The 19229-nt window shown below is 40.9% G+C and overlaps 1 protein-coding gene across 1 annotated transcript; it reads left to right on the top strand.

Moving 5' to 3' along the window:
• Positions 1-17083: 17083 nt before the first annotated feature.
• THITE_2038751 (uncharacterized protein) lies at positions 17084-17356 on the top strand (the record flags this gene model as incomplete). The annotated part of the gene is made up of 1 exon (XM_003649680.1): positions 17084-17356. A coding segment is annotated over one exon (273 nt), but the record flags the coding sequence as incomplete, so codon positions are not given.
• Between the last annotated feature and the right edge of the window lie 1873 nt (positions 17357-19229).

Genomic DNA, 19229 nt, shown 5'->3' with positions numbered 1-19229 from the left:
TCATGCTCCTTGCTTTATTTCGCAGCGTCTTGGGGCGATCAGCGCTCCGTGGGTCTGCAACAAGCGGTTGCCTGTGCAGGAAAGGGCCCGCAATAACTACCTGACACTACATCGTCTGGTAGTAGTCCGTTTTTCACAATTAACGAGAATGCACAGCGGTCTCCGCTGCAATATTCTGGTGTTCTGTGCCTTCGGCCAAGTGGTGTCGGGATCGTTTGTTTTTTCCCGGTTCGGTTCAAACACTGGCCCACTAACTTCCTCATCCGCTCGACTCTGCAGCAAGCGGTCTGGGCGATCAGCTCAACCGGTCAGTCAGGGCCGCGTTGCTCGGGCCGTCGTGGCTGCTGCCGCCATCGAACTTCGGCTCTCCATACCTCAAGTGTTGGGGGGAGGGGGAGGGACGAAAAGCAAGAGTTATTGTGAGACATTGTTCTGCGCTCTCCTCGCCATTGAAGAGCGCGGAAACCGGAACGAAGCACGAAGACGGCGTATACATACTGCGAAGTGGTGGCGCCGACACCCCTCCATGATCTGATTCGCCTTCGCCGTGCGCCCTCGACCACTGCAAACCGGCTTCGCATTTGGATAAAACTGCAGGTGAGGCGCGGTACACTACACGATGTACGCTAGACCCGGTTCCTCGCTCTAACACCGAGATGATCGTGTACACTACTGTGATACGACGGGAAAGTGAGATGGCCTGGCAGAAGACAGGCCGGCATGTGGGGGTACCAGGGAGTTATTAAGCCGTCCGGCAATCTGCAGGCACACATCTTTTCCTGCATACGCAGGACACATTCCGCTGACGCGAGTGTGCTTTGTTTCTGGATGCTCTGCATCGACCACCAATACGACCGACGCCAGGCTTGCACGGCACACACCATGCAGAAGACATGACTCCGTCACACGAAATTAGCGCCTGGCCGTCCGGAGAGGTCTCGCCGAGATGTCATGCATGGCCGCGCCGCTGGAAGAGGATCATTGCATCCCGAGCAAGCAACTGGAAGCTGATCAGCGCCAGCGGGTGCTGCGAGCTGCTCTCTGTATCACAGTACTTCCGTCCTGCCCGCCTGACACTTCGTGGAGTGTAGCACAGTGCTCTCTGCCACAGGTTCCTGGAGGCGGGAGGCTCTCCTCTTGTGCGACCTGCGCGGTCGATCGCCGAAGGTCGCAGTCGATCCTGCCCCCCTCCAAAGTGTGTGCCGCATTCCGATGATCGACGGAATAATTCCGAGTGCATGAGCCCCTGCACAGCTGGGCTGTCGGCTCTTCTTATCAGCCGCCGATGGGACGATGAGACGCTGGAGAAGAGTGAGAAGCTGCATCATGCCGTACACTAGCACAGGAAGCAAACGACGGAATACCGCAGTACATGATCTGCCGTCGTTGCGAGTTGCTCGTTATTGGGTTACCGCGCTTGAAATGAGTCCCTGCTGTTAAAGTGAAAGGGCCAAGCTGCCTTGAAGGCTAAAGTCTCGACAGAACTGCCAGTTACTGTGCAGGGAGGTGGACACTCGCCAACCGGCATTCGTCGCACTCAGCGGTCGAGCCGGTTCTCGCTTCTTCGCCGGATGAATTGAATCTGCGCGAGAACTTGCGACCAGGTAATCGCGACCCAGCTTCTCCCGGCTCAACAAAGTGATGAACCCTGAGGAGTTAAGTGCCATGCGGCCTGTGCTGCTTTGGGTTAGGGTCTAGCTGGCTAGGCTCTTGGCCAACGGCAACCTCCGTGCCGAGGCTCGGAGAGAGTTTGTCCTGTTATAGTTTAGGTAAGGTAGTCTTGATCTCCGCTAACTCAACACCAAGAACCTTCGTTGAACAGGAGGAGCGTTAGTGTACACAGTGGACAGACCCCTTAATCGTCGACTTGGTGAACACAGGACATGCTAACTAACCTCGCAAAGCCGCTCGCCGACTCGACCGAGTTATGGAAGCTCCCCCCTTGGCTCTTACGCAGTATACCCAGCTTTGAGCCTAACGATGACGGTTCATTCCGCTGCAACGAACGACAATCAATCAAATCTCCATAGTACCTAACGTTAGTAGGTACGGAATACACCATTTACACTACATGGTGACGCCGACGGGCGGACCTAATCCCCCGAGTCTTATGTTTCGGGCCGTGAGCGCCAACCTTCGCGTCGAAGGATACCCAAGCTTAGCCAAGTCACTAGCTCGATGGCGTTGACATGATGGTGTCCGCATCGCGCGCGGGGGAAGGTACCAACTGCCAGGAACTCTCCAGTGCGACGGAGCTAAGGTCTGGGCTTTCTGTCACTTAATTTGTCGTGTACATGACAGGAGTTGTGCCACTCCCAGGGGGGTGACAGCCAGCTTCCCCCCTCTCGCTGCGAAAGTATCTACCTGTGTATTCCGTACTCGGTCGGAGTCTCACCACCTCCGAGCGGGTGGCATCGGAGATGGAGAGACCTACCAAGGAGTTGGGAGTGATGGAACCGCCGCGGCAGGAACCCACAGCACTATCGGCCGCAAGAGGGCCCATAATAGCGCCGGGATCGTTGATTCAAGTTGTGGATATGGGCCTTATGAGCACGATAGCGTCCTCATAGTGACTTACCGCTTGGACACTTCCTTCAAGCTTCCGGTCATGTCCTCCTGCGCAACTCGCACGTTGTCGAATGCCTGTGCTCGGACCTGCAGGTCCCAGAACCATGGTTGAGACACGTCTCTCGAGTTGGCACAAAGTGTAAAGCTTGCATTAGCCCTGGCCGAGGGTGGGCCTGTTAACCTCTTGTTGTGGCGCTCACCATAAGTGCGCTCAGGGGTCACTGCTTCGACCAACCGCCTCCTGCTGAGCTCCGTCAGTGCTTGGATGTCATGCTATGAAGGCTATTACTGAACTGGAAGTTGATGTTCCTTGTAGTGTAGCAGTAAGTAGCCTACCTGTGGGCACACGGCTCTAGACTCCTGGAAGAGGAACAAGGCCAAGCATGAGTATCGGATTATCCCATACACTGCATGAGGGGGCGCGTAGACAGGCTCGGCGTGGGAGCTGGGCGTTGGTACCCGGAAAACAGAAGAGAGGCGTATGGCAGAGCCCTTGCACCTAGCTCCCAGGCCCAAGTCTATATTCCATAGCCGCTAATGGCTAAAGAGGTCCCGCTAAGACTAATTTCGGCCAATTGTCGACACTGTTTTTACAACGTTTTTACGTAGCCACGATCGCCAAGGCGTTTACACTATCGCCAAGCGGTTAGTTCGCCGGGGGTACAGGGGACGGCGCTAGCCCCCGCTAGTTAGTGTTCGGGTTATAATTAGGATATAGGTTATAGTTAGGGTATAGGTTATCTTAGTTTTCTTTTTTTTCGATTTGATTGAGGTTTCGTAAAGTTGTTGCAACGAGTCTTTACGATTGTTCGTTATTGATATTGCTCGAAGTCGTCAACCCCTTAGCGATTTGTAAATACTTATAAGCGGTAACCTCCGAAATGAGTCTTGGCGAGACCTCTATAACCTCCGTGGAAGCCCCCTCCCTGACTACCCAAACTGGCAGAAATCAAGCCAGTCGTCGTTAAAGAGGTCTCGCTAAGACTAATTTCGGAGACTGCCAAATACAATGAAATGGTGCAAAACCTCTATACCAACCTACCCCACTACACCCAGGATTAGACGTGTAAAATAGCTCCTAAAGGAATGTAGTGTACCTCTGGACAGATAAAGATAGTGTATATCGAGTGGTAGGAAGGATGTCTCCTAAGAGGAAGATACGTAGCTCAGGTATATCTAGTAGGATATAGTAGAAAGATAAAAGACAATAAGAATACGGTCAGAGCTCAATAGCTCGAATGCCTATCGTCTAGATAGAGGTAGAACAACGAAAGGAGAGGCTCAATAGCCTTCCTAAAAGAAGGAGGACTACCAACGTAGTATCAATAAATATATATTAACAATTGCTTAATATCTTACTTAATAATAAAGAAGATAGGCTTAGCCTATTTAAATATATATAATTAGAGGGCTAGACCCCTTAACAACGAATATAACGCTCTAAGATAAATAGAAAAGTAGAAAAACTAGGTCCCCCTATATCTAGGTAGTCTATTACCCTAATCTACACTTCCCTTTCGAGCTTACTATATACTTCTATAGGTAAGCTTATACTTTAAAAGCTCTCTTAGTAGGCGCTTCTTATCGTCGCTACTCCTTGAGCTACTCCCTATATATAGCTCGCTCGGCTTACAAAGGTCTAGTTGGCTATAGTAGCTGATCCTACCGTCTTTCGTACTCCTCTACCTCTTTAATATATACGTCCTAGCCCTACTACTATATTAGATACTTATACTTATAAACGAAGGTATAGTTGTATAGGTTGTATAGTGGTAGGCGAAGTAGACGTCTAGGCTTCGTAAGCTCCTTATAAGGGCGCTTACTATAGTACTATACTGAAGGTGACATCTAGTTAGATAATATAGATGATTTATACGCTTAAAGATACTTCTATACTAGCGTATAAAGCATCTTAAGGTAGTCTAGCCTCCTTATAAGCATATAGACAAGCGTCTCCTCTTCCTAAAGGTAGAGATCGAGTACTATCTTCTTAAGGGCTACCTATACTAGTACCCTAAGGTCCTTGACTAGGTCGCTACTAAGGAGGCGCTCCTAGTTCATCTTGTCTATAGAGGCATCAACAAACCTTTATATCGTAGTCGCTTATAGCGTAGTAATCTCTATAATCTTAGCTTTAATATCCTACTAGGTTGATATATTGTCAAGATCTTCTATAAATGTCGTTAATAGACCTAAAGTAGCTTGCTAGTCCTCTAGTCGAAAGGGTAGAATAGTACTAGGTATTAGAAATGTACTTTGTAGCTATTGTCTAAGGTCGTCTATAAGGTTTTATAAAGGCGGTACGCTACTTAGCTATTTATTTAGTAGGAGTCCTATAACTTTATAATAGTATATCTAGTAGGCTATATCCTTCTTTGACTAAGGCGTAAGGATGATTTAGACAGTGGCAATTACTCCTTTCTTACTCTAGTTAGAGAGCTAGGCTTCCTTAAATACTGTTACAGCAAGGCAAAACAAGTGCTGGATGACTCGTAGCTGAATTGATCCTCGATTGACGAAGACTTCAAGTCTGAGGAGAGAGAGGAAAACTATCAATATATAGGTGGAAAACTGTGCTTAAATACCTTAGGTAATATATATAGACAATTTGCAGTAGGGCTACAATTTGCAGTGGGGCTACAAAGTCTATATGTTGCGGGGTAAGACGTGGTTCGCCTTATCAACGCGTTTTTCCTTATCGGTAAGTCAACCCCTCCTTCTTAATCTGGAAGTCGACTCGAATCCTATAAATCTACTAACTTAGGAGGTCACGTAAGTGTATAGTCACGTAATAGGTCTATACACGAGTTATATAACGGTGGTTAGCGTACTATACTGTTATATTACCCCCCCTCGAAAAAGCGTTGTACCTATACGATAGATATATTATAGTCCTCCGCTAGCTGTTGGTAATTAGAAGAGTTGGCTTGCAAGCCTATTTTTTACAAAGTTTATACAATTGAGTTCTATAGGACTTAGAAATCTGCCCTATAGCCCACTAGGCTATATAAGATGCTATATCTAGGCCAGTGGGTATATAAGGGAGCTAGGATGAAATATCATCCTACGACCTTATAGTAGGTTTATACGTATATATAACGTCTCCTAGATCGAGTTGGATTGCATTGTCCTTTAGGTATTAGTAGGTTATTATCTAGGTATTTATTATCAAAGTAATTCTCTTTATAAGCTTTTAGCTATTACGGTAATCGCCAAGGTAGTTCGGCTATATAGGGGAATTCCTTGTAGAACTCCTAGAGGCGATATAGTACATTTTTAAAATTAGTAGCGTCGTACCATTTAGAGTCCTCGCCTTAACCGATCTATTGAACGTAATACTAGAGTTTCCCTTTGAATATCTAGGAGGTAAAAATCTTTTTAACTTACTATTCTAATTCGCTATCTACCTTAATTAGCGGCTTAGGCTAAAGCTCTTAACCTAGTAATAGGTCATTCAATGCCCTTTAGAGTTGATCTAGAGTAAACACTAGGTATATCTTCTAGGTCTTAGGTAGCTTTAGCTTATAAGAATAACCCTTCTTAACGATAATTGAGAAAGGCCTAGCGACTAGGTAGTTGAGCTTGTCGCTTAGTTGGTTCGTCTATTAGCGGCCCTTCGTAATGTAGACCTCCTAACCAACTTTAAATTCTTCTAGCCGCCGATACTTATCTACTTGCCGCTTTTAGGCTTCCTAGGCTTTCTATATACTTTCTTTAGCGAATTGGATAATAGAATTGATTTTAGAGAGCATCTTCTACACTTTAGTGCGATTAAGCTTGTCTTTAGCGCTACTAAATTCTCAAGTATACTTCTACTAATTGTAGATTATCTAGGGGAGTATACTAGTCTCGACCTCGAATAGGGCGAGGCTAGTAGACGAGTAGGGTAAAATGGCTTAAGTAAAATCTATTATAGACAATAATTCTAACCAATTGTCTTAGAAATAGTTAACGAAGGGGTATAGATGCTAGTCGAGGTATTGATTTATAATTTCGGTCTACCCGTCCGTCTAGGGGTACTTTGAAGAAGAGAGGCGTAGGTTAATTCTAAAGATTTTATAGAACTCGTCTTAGAATACCGAGATAAACTGAGGGCCTTAGTCTAAAGTGATCGATTCTAGGGCTCTATAAGTATACTAAATATATTGGTAGTAGAGTTGCGCTATCTCTTTGGCAATGGTGGTCTTATAGCAGGGGAGCGAGTAGCTACGCTTCCCTAGGCGGTCTACTACAACGAAGACTTAGTTGTAGCCCAACTTGTCTTAGAGCATTGTATAGAAGTCTATAGTAATGTGCTACCAAGGTCTTGCAAGGACTTCTAAGGGCTTGAGGAGGCCTAGTGGCTTGTCGTAGAGTAATTGCTTTCTAGTCTAGACATTGTTCTTAAGAAGAACGTGATAGGGTGCCAACTATCGTTGTATTTCTACTAGAAGACTCTAGCTACGACTCTACTAGATATATCGACTTCGATTTAGCTCTCTTTGGTAGGATCGTAGTATTTAAGGAGTAGGGTGTTGGTTATTCGCCTTTTAAGTTCTTAGAAGGCTTCCTTATACTCTTTGGTCTATTTGAACGGTTTTCCCTTGATGGTTAAACGCTATAGGGGATATATAATCCTTCTATACTTATAGACAAATTAGCGATAAAAGTTGTAGAATCTAAGGAAGGCTTATACTCCCTATACAGTAGTAGGTCGGTCCTAAGAAACTACTGTCTTAATCTTCTTTAGGTCTACTTAGACGCCTTCAGTGCTAACGATAAACCTAAGGAACTTGGTTTCGGTAGTATAGAATTTATATTTCTTGATGTCCGTCTAGAGACCTGCTTTATATAGCTTCTAAAGGATAAGTCGTATATATTTATAGTACTTTTCTTTGTTCTAAGAGTAGATAATTAGGTCATTGATATAGATAGTTATAAATATATCGAAGTACTTAAAGAACTAGGAATTGACGAATTGCTAGAAGGTAGTAGGTCTATTATATAGGCCGAATAGCAGGACCTTATAGTGGAATTGACTATATTAGGTTTAGAAGGTTGTTAGGTCTTCGCTTCTAGGGGTAAGTCGGATTTAGTAGAAGGCTTACTAGATATCGATCTTAGTAAAGATTTTAGCGTTTCCTAGTTGTTATAAGATTTCGTCAATGTAGGGTAGTAGATAGCGATCCTTGACGGTAACCTCATTTAGGGCTTAGTAGTCGATATAAAATCTCTAGGTCCTATCTCCTTTAATAGCGAAGAGTATAGGGGAGCTATATAAGGCGGCACTTAGCTCGATAAAACCCTTTTATAGGTTCTCAACTAGGTACTTTTTCATAGTCTCTAGCTAGTTGAAAGTATAGGAGTATAAGGGGCTTATTCGCTAGGGTAGTAGTCCAGTAAGTTCAATTTTATAGTTGTATTTACGCCTTAGTAGTATCTTATTAGATTCCTTTTTTAAGAATACATTGGCAAATTCGGTAAAGTAAGGGTACTTTGTAATCGCTTCTTCGACTTAGGCTTAGACCTCTTTGTCCTCGTCGTCGAGGAGTTTATTAGTCTTTTTAGCTTTAATAGTTCGGTCGATCTAGGCAATTGTAATAAACCCTAGTATAGAATTCCCTTATTAGTTTCCTTTAAGGAACATTTTATTAAAGGCTATAGTAGAGATGATTATAGCTTTGATTAGGTCTTTTAGAATCTATAGTTGCTCGCCTTCTTCTACCTAGGAAGTGGCCTATTCCTCCTCTTCCTTAGGTATTATAGGTCGAGTATAGGTTCTTAGGGGGATAAATTCCTCTCTCTTCAGTGTCTAGTCTATCTTCTAGAGGCTATTGTCCTATATACCTTCGAATAATACCTTCTAAAGGGGTTTCTTAGGGGGTTCAGTGAGATTGCTCCTAGTGGTATACGTTTTAGAGACTTTAAGTTGTACCGATTAATATAATCCTAGACTTGTTTTAGGTTGTACTAATCGATATATTCCTAGATCTTTAGTAGATTGTATCAATTAGTAAGATTTGTTGGATAAGGGTTTAAGGAGTGTTTCTCTATACTTTAGTATTTATAGCTACTATTAAGCCTTCTAACACTAATCTTAACGCTTTATCGTTTAGTCTCTTTATTTAGTATCCTTTTAGTATTTAGGGTTTAGTACCTTAGGAACAAGGGAGTTGTAAAGAATCTTAAAGATATAATTCTATTCTAGATTATATAATTTGTCTTTAGGTTAGATTAGTTGATATTGACGAATATCTAGTAGAATATTGTAGTAAGCGAGCTACTATTAGTCTAATAATAGCTAATACTCCTTCTCTATATCGAGGGCTAAAAATAGAGTGTCCTTCTATATTCTTTTATCAATTCGGAGGTCGAGTCTTAGGATCGAGTCGATAGGGTTTATAGATTAGCTTTGGAAGTCTTTTATAGAGATCGGAGTCTCGAGTAGTATTTCTTTAATACTAAGTTTCTTAGCGATTCACTTTATATAGGTTCAATTAAAAAAGGTATATCCGTTTACTCTAAAGTCAACGAGTATAATGATAGTAATACTAGTTCTATTAATAGCTAATGTATAGGGGAAGGAGAGACTCTAACCGCCTATAAGCTACTAAAGGTCTATCTAAGTAGCCGCTAACCTAATATCTAGCTCTAAGCTAGAGTCTATTTTCCTTAGGGCTCTTAGTTTTCCGATTCGATAGTCTTAGTCTTATTTTCTTTGACTAAGTTCGTTATTTTCTCTAGGTTTGCCTCTATCTTCTTAATTGTAGTTGCAATATATTTTAGGCACTACGCCTTTATATAACCGGTCTCTTAGCAATAGAAGTACTTACCCTCTTCTTTTAGGGCATTACGCTCCTTCTAAGAGAGCCTAGGAGATCCTAATTTGGCTTTACCTCTATCGAAACTATCTGGCTAAAGGGTCTTTTCTTTTTTCTTTATAGGAGCTATTCCTCTATTCGATTGTCTAGATCCTAGTGAACTAGATTTTCTATCCTTCTAATCCTTCTTAGCCATCTCCTAGAGTAAAGAGAACTAGTGTCTAAGGCGAATAAAGTCGTTAAAGCTAATATTTAGATCGACTAGGTCTCTTATTATTTGGAAATATAGGCTCTAAAAGAGTCGAGTATAGAATTCTTCTTTCTATTTGTCTTTAGGTTTTTTAGACTTAGTAGTAAGGTGGACAAACTTAGTAAGGAACTTATAGTAGGGTATAGATCTTATTTTTAGGACTGTAAAATCGTTCTTTATATAACAGAGTTCAGTAGAATCGATATAAAATCCGTCTAGGAAGTCGAATAACTTGTTAAGATTGGTGATTAGCTTTGCTATATTCTCCTCGAAGTAGGGTATAAGAGCCTCTATTGCTTTGCTACCAATAAAAGACATTGTATATCCGAATTTCGAGTCCTCTATTAAAAACAATTCGTAGTTCCCCTTGATCTTCTAAAGTATAGCTACCTTCTAGACTAAATACTTTAGGTCTTTGCTATCGATAAACTTCTTAGGGTCGGTAATCTTCGTAGTTTTTATATAAGTCGTAGATTTGGGAGTCTTTTCGGTTATTAGGATTAGACGATCGAGGTTATATAACTCTGTATATATCTCGGTTTATATCGGTTTAGTTTAGGTCGAAGGTATAGTTTAGCCCTATAGATCGACTATATTAGCAATCTTCTTAAGGAGTTCTATCCTTTTGTCTTCTAATGCTATTTTATTGTATAAGAGTACCTCAACTTAGGTATATAAAGTAGAAAGTTCTTTAGAGTTAGAGATATTGCCTTATTCTTATTTAAATTGCTAAACCCTTGTAAGTAGCATTGCTATCGAATTGGCTAGCGTATTATAGGTGACTCGTAGAGCTATAGCCTATCCAATTGCTATATTACATTGTATAATAATTAATCGAATTATCTTAATAAGATCGTTGCCTTATAATTGATCGACCTATTTAGTACTCAATAGCTAGATCTCTTTAGGAGTAATCGGTTCGTTATCCTAAGAGAAATAAGCAATAGTAATATATTTGTTCTTAAGCCTTAGATAACGTTTAATCAAATCTGTTTCCTATTCCTTAGCTAAATACTTGATCTAGCTAATTCAGTTGAAAAACTTAAGAATAGGATTTGTAAATTTATATTCTTCGATTAAGTTGGTAGTTATTTAGGTTTAAGAGTTAAATAGAGTTAAATCGCTAATCTTCAATCGAATTTAGATACCTTGGTTACCTTCTACATTGAACTTATAGAGATCTACTTGATTAATCTTCTAGGTATTCTAGCCCTATTCGGTAGGCCTAGAAGGATAACCTACATTCTCTATCTTATAAGTTATTATCGGTATTGTATCTCTTTTAGGACTTCTTTTGTCGATCGATATAGTTGAATCGCTTCGATAGGGTAATCGTACTACTTGCTGCTAGTCGATTAGAGGTTGCTTTGCTATCAGCAACCTATTGTACACTTGACGGTTTATCCTCGGTGCCAATTGGTTCCTAGCCAACTTGTTGTACTGCATTGTCGGCAAGTCGAAGGTTCTGTCGGAGATTCGGGTTCCCTAGCCAACTAAACTGGTCTTGTCGAGAAAGACTATGTTGGATATTATATCGCCTTCGTAGGCCTATAGTAGTAAGACTTAAAGTAATATTATAGCAAGGTAAAACAAGTGCTAGATGACTCGTAGCTGAATTGATCCTCGATTGACGAAGACTTTAAGTCTAAGGAGAGAGAGGAAAACTATCAATATATAGGTAGAAAACTATACTCAAATACCTTAGGTAGTATATATAGACAATTTATAGTAGGGCTACAATTTGTAGTAGGGCTATAAAGTCTATATATTGTAGGGTAAGATGCGGTTCGCCTTATTAGCGCGTTTTTCCTTATTGGTAAGTCAACCCCTCCTTCCTAATCCGGAAGTCGACTCGAATTCTATAAATCTACCAACTTAGGAGGTCACGTAAGTATATAGTTATGTAATAGGTCTGTATACGAGTTATATAACGGTGGTTAGCGTGCTATGCTATTACAAATACTACTAAATATATAACTAGGATCCTAAGTTCTATATCGCTAAAGTGGTTATAGAGATATATAGGTAGGTCATTAAGTCTAGGAACATCGAATGTAAATACGTTGTTGGCCTAGAGGACTTCGATCACCTTATCTTCGTTGTACTCCAAGACTATAGGCTATATAGGCTCTTCGGTCAAAGACAATAGGTCTAGAGGGAGCTTGTACATCTTACTATTGTCCTATAGTAATAAAGGGACTACCTTAGTACAAAGTAGGTAATCCTTAAAGGTACTAAGAGCTAGCCTATAAGTTCCTAACTATAAATGTAATATATATCGCTATATAACTATTTCGCTATCTCCTTAGTATAGCTAAAGCTAGGGTAGCCTAAACTACATCTATCTGTCTAGAAGGCGGGGCTAGAGTTCTTAAAGAAAGGCCTATATAAACTCGAGAGCAAACTATCTATACTCCTATTCTAAACTTTGCTAAAGGTAGTAGACGATAACCTCCTTATATAGCTATATCTAAAGGAACCTATAGATAGACTAAAAGGCGATCTAGACCTCTAATAAGATATTAGTATATATCTCTAAGCTCTTAAACAGGGAGTCGAAGTAGTAGAGCCGACCTTCGACTTAATCGAAGATCGTAATTACCTAATGCCTTCCGCTAACGAAGTAAAGGAAAACCTAGAAATAGCAATTGTTAGTAATGACCCTCTAGTTAGATCGGTAGAACTCCTTTAGTGTAGAACTATAGTCTAAGACTAGCTATAGATAGATCTAAAGACAATCCTTGTAAAAGCGAAAAAAAAACTATATAACGTCTAAGATTATCCTATAATCTAGCTATTCTTTACTAAACAATATACCTTCTATATCGAAGAGCGAAATATCTATATCTATAAAATAGATATCGAAAAACCGATCTATTAAAGACTGTCATACGCAACTATAGCAAGGGCACCTATGACTGCACCGCGGTCAGGGGTGACGAGCGTTCCCTTAAAAAGGGGAACCTTACCCGGAACCCCTTCGTAGGAAGACAGACTGCATCAACATACTTTTGTGACATATACTAGTGTTCAGGAGTGCCGCCTTATCAGCTAACGAGGCTGAGAGGCATTGATCTTTCTCACCCTCACACGTTTACCGTCAGATGGTCACCGAGAGCCATTGGCGTATAACAAGTGGTGCCTACTAACGATTCGAACCTGTTCACTTCCCGTCGAGGGGAGCCAAGTTCAGATCGGGAGATATTACGAGTTACGCCTAGTAAGTTGTATAGAGCAACGCCTGAGGTAGATAATGCTCCTTTGTAAAGGAGCAAGCTTCGGAGTATACGATCTATAACGAACCGGTTTACGACCTAGCTACCGTCATTCTAGTACTAAGCACTTGCAAAGAGTTAGAAGCTAGACGGATTCAAGCCTTATAAACGCCAATGTCTATAAGGACGTATAGCAGACACTCAAGTTTATTAAGGACTTCGAGGTCACCTACAACGTCCAGTGGATAACCGCTATTAACCCCTAAGACCTCCAATACCTAGAAGCCGCTACATTACTCGAAGAGGCACTAGAAGAAGACGCCTATGCCCAACGGTACACTGGAACACCGTACATCGTAGAGTACCCTCCCTCTTAGATACTCAACAATTATATTCTTTGTGCCCACCTTGCAACTATTAGACGCAAAATCTGAGTAGCCGTCAACAAGAACCTTATCCTAGACCCTAGGATCGAAGACGCTACCTCGAAGGCTAAGGACTCGACCTAAGAAACGCTAGAGACCTTAGCACTAGAGAGTCGAGGACCGCTAAAGACCTTAAAGCCTTAAAGGACCAACGATCAGCAACTAGGACTAGCTATACTACTAGAAACATTAGTAAGAACTAGATGTAATCCGACTAAGAACTAGCTAGCAACTCTACTAAGCCTAACCTTCTAGGAGCAACTAGAGCCCTAAAACACGTCAACTATTCTTTAACGGGGACGTAAAACCTATACCGTTAGTAGCTACAATCTTGGTAGACGCTACTAAGTACCGCTAAGAGGATCGTAGGATCTACCGCCTTAGAACCGATAACCTAAAGAGGAAGACCTATTATCTCTAATAGCTTAGTTGATTAGCGCTTTCGACTAGGTTCCCTAGCCGCTACTATAGACGTCTAGCCAACTATCCTAGTACCTATCCGAGCTTCCTAGACTAAACATAGTTATCTAGAACCCTAGGACGGAATATATAGACAGTTTGGTCGACTCTAATGTCTCTTTACTATTCTAAGAGATATCGAGCCTACTATATAGATAAGTAGCTGGACCTTCTGGACAAGGAGCTAGACCCTTTAGACAAGCAGCTAGAGCTATAGACATCTAAGCTACGTTCGCTATATAGGACTTTCTTACCTAGATAGCTAGAATAATAGAGAACTTGAACATTATAATCGAAAAGGCGAATAGGGCTATAGGCGTAGAAGACCGTTAGCTCGAAACCAAGGATAGAAGCACTATATCTTCGTAACTAGCTATACCTATGTTGAAATAGAAGATTTAGGATACCGGTCTCTTCTAGCCGAATATAGAGAACGAGGCTAAAGAACCCTAAGACCTATAGTACAATAAATAGCAGCTATACTATAGGGATGTCAACATTTGGGTTAAGTAGGTGGATTAGGTCGTTAGATACTACCTAGCAAAAGAAGAGACCCTACGTATAGAGATATAGACCCTATTTCGAGAATTAGCGCTACAATAGTATAAGTAGTAGCTCTCTACTATAGAAAAGGCAGCACTGACTATATCTATAAAAATATAGACTAAACGCTTGAAAAAGGAGTTTGATATCAAAAGACATAAAGCAGAGAAATAGCTAAATAAAAACTAGTATACCGCGAAGGACAACTATAAAGACAAGCTAGTCTAGAAATTTACTATAGAATACTTTAAATATATATACATTTAGGGAGACACTACTAAGGAGCAACGTCTAATACGCTTATACAACTGCCTCTATCTAGAGCTTCACTAGCTATACCCTAAACTAGATGTAACTACGGAGATAGGTACGTTCCTTAGCATCCTCGACACTAAAGTATATATCGTCAAAGACAAGCTTCGCTAGGACATCGCCAAGGGCTATATCATTGGCCACGGTCCTATTGCCAACAACGTAGATATAGAGTACAACAACGAAGGACGAGGAAACGACTAGGAGGATAGCGGAGCCTTCTAGATAGGAAGAGGCAAAAGAGGACACTACGATCCTTAGAGAAGAGACAAAGACAAACCCTAGCGACCTAGAAACAATTAACGTAGAGATAGTAACTAAGTATAGCTATTCGGTGACCGAAACTTCTATAGTACAACTAGATATAGAAGAGGATACTGACTATTCAACGATCGTAGAAGAGGAGTTAAACCGTTCAACGGCTAGAGAAGAGGCGACAACGGCAACTAGGGAAGACTACCTCGACCTCGACGACTTTAACGGATTCGGATATATATATATAAAAAGTAGTTCGAAGATAGCACCTTCTTATACTATAGCAAGATTATAGTGACAAGGGACGACAAAGACGTCAACCTTTACTATAAGATGCTAAAGAAGACTAGGTATATTCTTATCGACGAATACGATACTAAAGCTAAGGACGAGGAGTCGAAAGACGAGGAAGCCGATAGTTCTTACCACTTATATTATACCTTTCGTTAACCTAGACTAAGTCGGAACAAACTACTACGATAGCTTCTACGAATTTAGCAATATATCGCCTATAGCAGAGTCTTCGTAATATATTGTAAGCTTTTCAAGTATATAGCCAACAATAGCGACGAAGATAAGTATAAGCCTATATAACCTTAGATAGACCGCTAATACGATCTTAGTAACAACGAGGATAAGCTTAATAATAAGGATATAAACTTTATACTAACCGAAGGACAGATTATAGAAGTGTAGCTATATATATTGCCACTGAAAGCATTGGACAAGCAAGCTATATACCTTATAATCAATATTAGCGCGAACCTAGGCGAGCTAGGCACCAAGGTTTACTTCGATATAAGTAGCAACGCTAACCTCGTCGACAAGGAGTTTATCTCTAAGTAGGCTAAGAACCTACGCTAGATCGATATAAAGCTGTACTTTGTTAAAGGCGTTGGAGCCTATACCGAAGTCAAGAAGCAAGTCGAGTTTAACTTCTATATCCGAGGAATCGTCTATAGTACCAACGTAGACGATCACTTCACTATAATAGCCAACGTCATTGAAGGCTTAGGAGCGAAACTATTGATTGGAACTGACTTTATATTCTATAACGGAGTAAAGATTAACCTCAATATATCTACCTATTACTTCTAGTCCGTTTACAATATAAAGGTAAGAGTATACGTAGAACGGAAAAGAACAATCCAGAAGGTGAAAGCCGTAAACACTATAACGGTCGTACCTATAATGGAACACTTGATCGAGACTGCGTTCAAGCCTATAGACACCGATGACGACAATCTAGGCAGCTAGAAACGCGAGCTCTACTTCGCTTTATACGTCGAAGGTATACTAGACGCTATCGTAGATACGAAGAGTGTATACTAAGCCGTTGTAAGGAACAACATTGCTCGCCCGATCACCATTGTCGAAGGACAACGTATTGGACACCTTCTTTAGTATAGCTTAAAGGAGGATATCTAGGCAATAGTATAGAACCTTATATAGTAGACCTAGGATAACGTTACGAACGACAAATATATATAGATGACAACAACTATGCAATAGGAGCCTAGCGGTAAAGAACCGATAACAGAGATACTGATAGAGGATAAGCACAAGCTACCCACTAAGCAAGAGTTCTATACGCTATCCTATAGCATTGAAAGACTAGACGACATCCTATATATCAAGTTAGTAGTAGGGGTAAGCGTCTATAGCAGGGACAAACGGTATACGGAAGAGATAAAGGCACTGCTAGACAAGTATAACGTCTTCTATAACTATAGCATTGTCCCTATACTAAAGGATCAGAAGATAAGAATTCCGTTTATCGATAGATAGTAAAATCAGCTTAAGCCCGTTCAAGTTTATCTACTAAGCGCTAAAGACTAAGCGATCGTCGACGAAGAATATAATAAACTATATATACAAGGAAAGATGGACTTTATAGACTAGCCAACCCCTATCGCTTACCTAGTCTTCGTAGTCTACTATATAGTTGCTAGAAAAACCAAAGGCAGAGCTATAGTGGACCTCCAGCCCCTAAATACGTTGGTAGTACCGGATATATACCCATTGCTCAACTAAAATGACATTATAAATATAATGATAGGTAATACGATCTTTATAGTATTCGACGCCTCTAGATTCTTCTTCCAGCTTCCAATCGTAGAAGAACACCGTGACTATATAGTAGTTATCAGTCCTAGAGGTTTAGAACGCTCGAACGTTGTACTAATAGGATTTAAAAACTCGCTAGCTTTCGTATAGCGCTTTATAGACCACTTATTCTATAAGTATAAGCACTTTGTATACGCCTATATCGACGATATCATTATCGCTAGTAAGAATATAGAGGAGTACCTCAAGTACGTTGAAACGGTTCTCGATATCCTCGACAAGGTATATATTTATATTTTAGTAGAAAAATCCTTTGTAGCCTACCCGTCAGTGAGACTGCTTAGCTATATAGTCAATGGCGAAGGAGTGGCTAAGACGAACGATAGGATCGCTATATTTAAGAAACTTAAGTTCCTTAATACCCTTGAGACCTTAGAACAGTACCTTAGTATAGCCGGATAGCTATACAAAGGCATCCCGTAGTACGTAGCGAAAGCGTAGCCTCTATAGGACTATAAGACTAAACTCCTTGCCTAAGGGAGAGTAAACGAAGACCTTCCTATCGCCAAGTCGAAGAATACTAGGAAGGCATTTACTTTGAACGTTAAATTCAAGCCTATACCAACGGAACTAGAGTCCTTTAGGCTACTATAGAAACACCTATATAAACAATACTTCCTATATCATCACTATCCTAATAAGCCGCTATTCATCAAGCTCGACGTAAGTAGCAAAGGATATAGAGTAATCGTCTTTCAACTCTATAGCGAATAGGACGGCACTAGTATCCTTGGCTAAGATATCCCAAATAGCGAGATCTAGCCTATTATATTCTTGTCCTATCTGACTTCTAACGTAGAAAGGAAGTATAGAAGTATAGAAGTAGAAGTCGCCACTATTGTATAAGTAGTTAGGAAGCTCTGGAAAATGGTATAGTCAAACTAATACTCTATAAACATTCTAATAGACCATATAGCGACTAGAGGCATTGTAAAGTATATATCTCTCGCTACTATGGACCTTGTAAAGGCCAACCTAAAGCTCGTTAACGCTATAAACTAGCTATCCTAGTTCGATCTCAATATCTTCTATATACTAGGAAAGCTCAACGTTGTGCTAAACGCCTTGTTACGCCTACCGACCTTCGAAGAGGACGCCCCTAACGAAACCTAAGACGCTACCAACGAACTAGAGGACATTTGGTCTACTACCTAGATCGACACCGAGGAATACTATATTATAGACACTAGCACCTTCGAACTAGTTATCAGTGACGAGTTTAAAGCTAAGTTGACTATAGTTTACCCTAACGACCACCAGTACAATAAGATCATTAGGAGTCTCTACAATATAGAAGAACGAGCTAAGAAGATCGCTAAACAGAGAGAATGTAAAAAGCGAGAAGGAGAGCTATAAAAAAAGTAGTACCGAAAGCTATAGCTTGGACCCTATAAACTGAAGGACAGTCTCCTCTACTACGTCGACTACGAAGGAGCGAGGAAGCTTTACATCCCTAGTAGCTATATTAAAGACATTCTTACCGTTGTATACAACAACACTCACCACTTCGGTATAGACAATATAATAGCGAACCTCTCGGCATTCGCGTTTAATCGAAAGCGCTAGATAGTATATAAGTACGTTTAGCACTACCCTATATACAAAGAGAACTAGACCTTGAGAGAACCGAAGCCTAGAGACCTTTAGCCAATTCGGACACCGTTGTAGCCTTTCTATACTATCACTATAGATTTTATCGTTGGTTTATCTGCTATACCCTCCGAAGGGATACCGTAGTCAATAAAGAAGTACCCGATTCTCAACACTATATACATCATCATCTATAAGTTTAGTAAGAAGAAGCTTCTTATAGCTAGAAACGACAAAATGTTAGTAGAAGAATAGGCTATTATAATTCTTAGAGCGCTAATATATATAGATTAGGGACTCTCAACGCAAATCATTAGCGACTAAGACACTAAGTTTACCTCTAACCTATAGAAAGAAATCTTTTATATCTTAGGCGTTAGCCTCCTTTTCTTGATAGCCCATTATCCCTAGACGGACGGTCAGTTAGAAAGGACGAACTAGATAGTAGAAATCGCTATCCGTATAGAAGCTATAGAAAAACTAGGAACGCTATAGCCTCTACTTCTCCCTATATTGTAGTACAATCTCAACAATATATTCGTAGTCACTATTGGAAGATCGTTGAACGAGTTGGTGTATAGCTTTAAACTACGCTCTATCCTAGATATACTTCATTGTAAGAAGGGCACCGTTGCCTCCGCCGAAGCTATTAGTATCCTTAGACAACAATACTAAAAGGAAGTAG

This window comes from Thermothielavioides terrestris, chromosome 1, assembly GCF_000226115.1.
Source record: "Thermothielavioides terrestris NRRL 8126 chromosome 1, complete sequence".
NCBI classification, from domain to species: Eukaryota; Fungi; Ascomycota; class Sordariomycetes; order Sordariales; family Chaetomiaceae; genus Thermothielavioides; species Thermothielavioides terrestris.
Note: the sequence above shows the minus strand (reverse complement) of the source record. Positions and strands in the feature narration are given on the sequence as shown.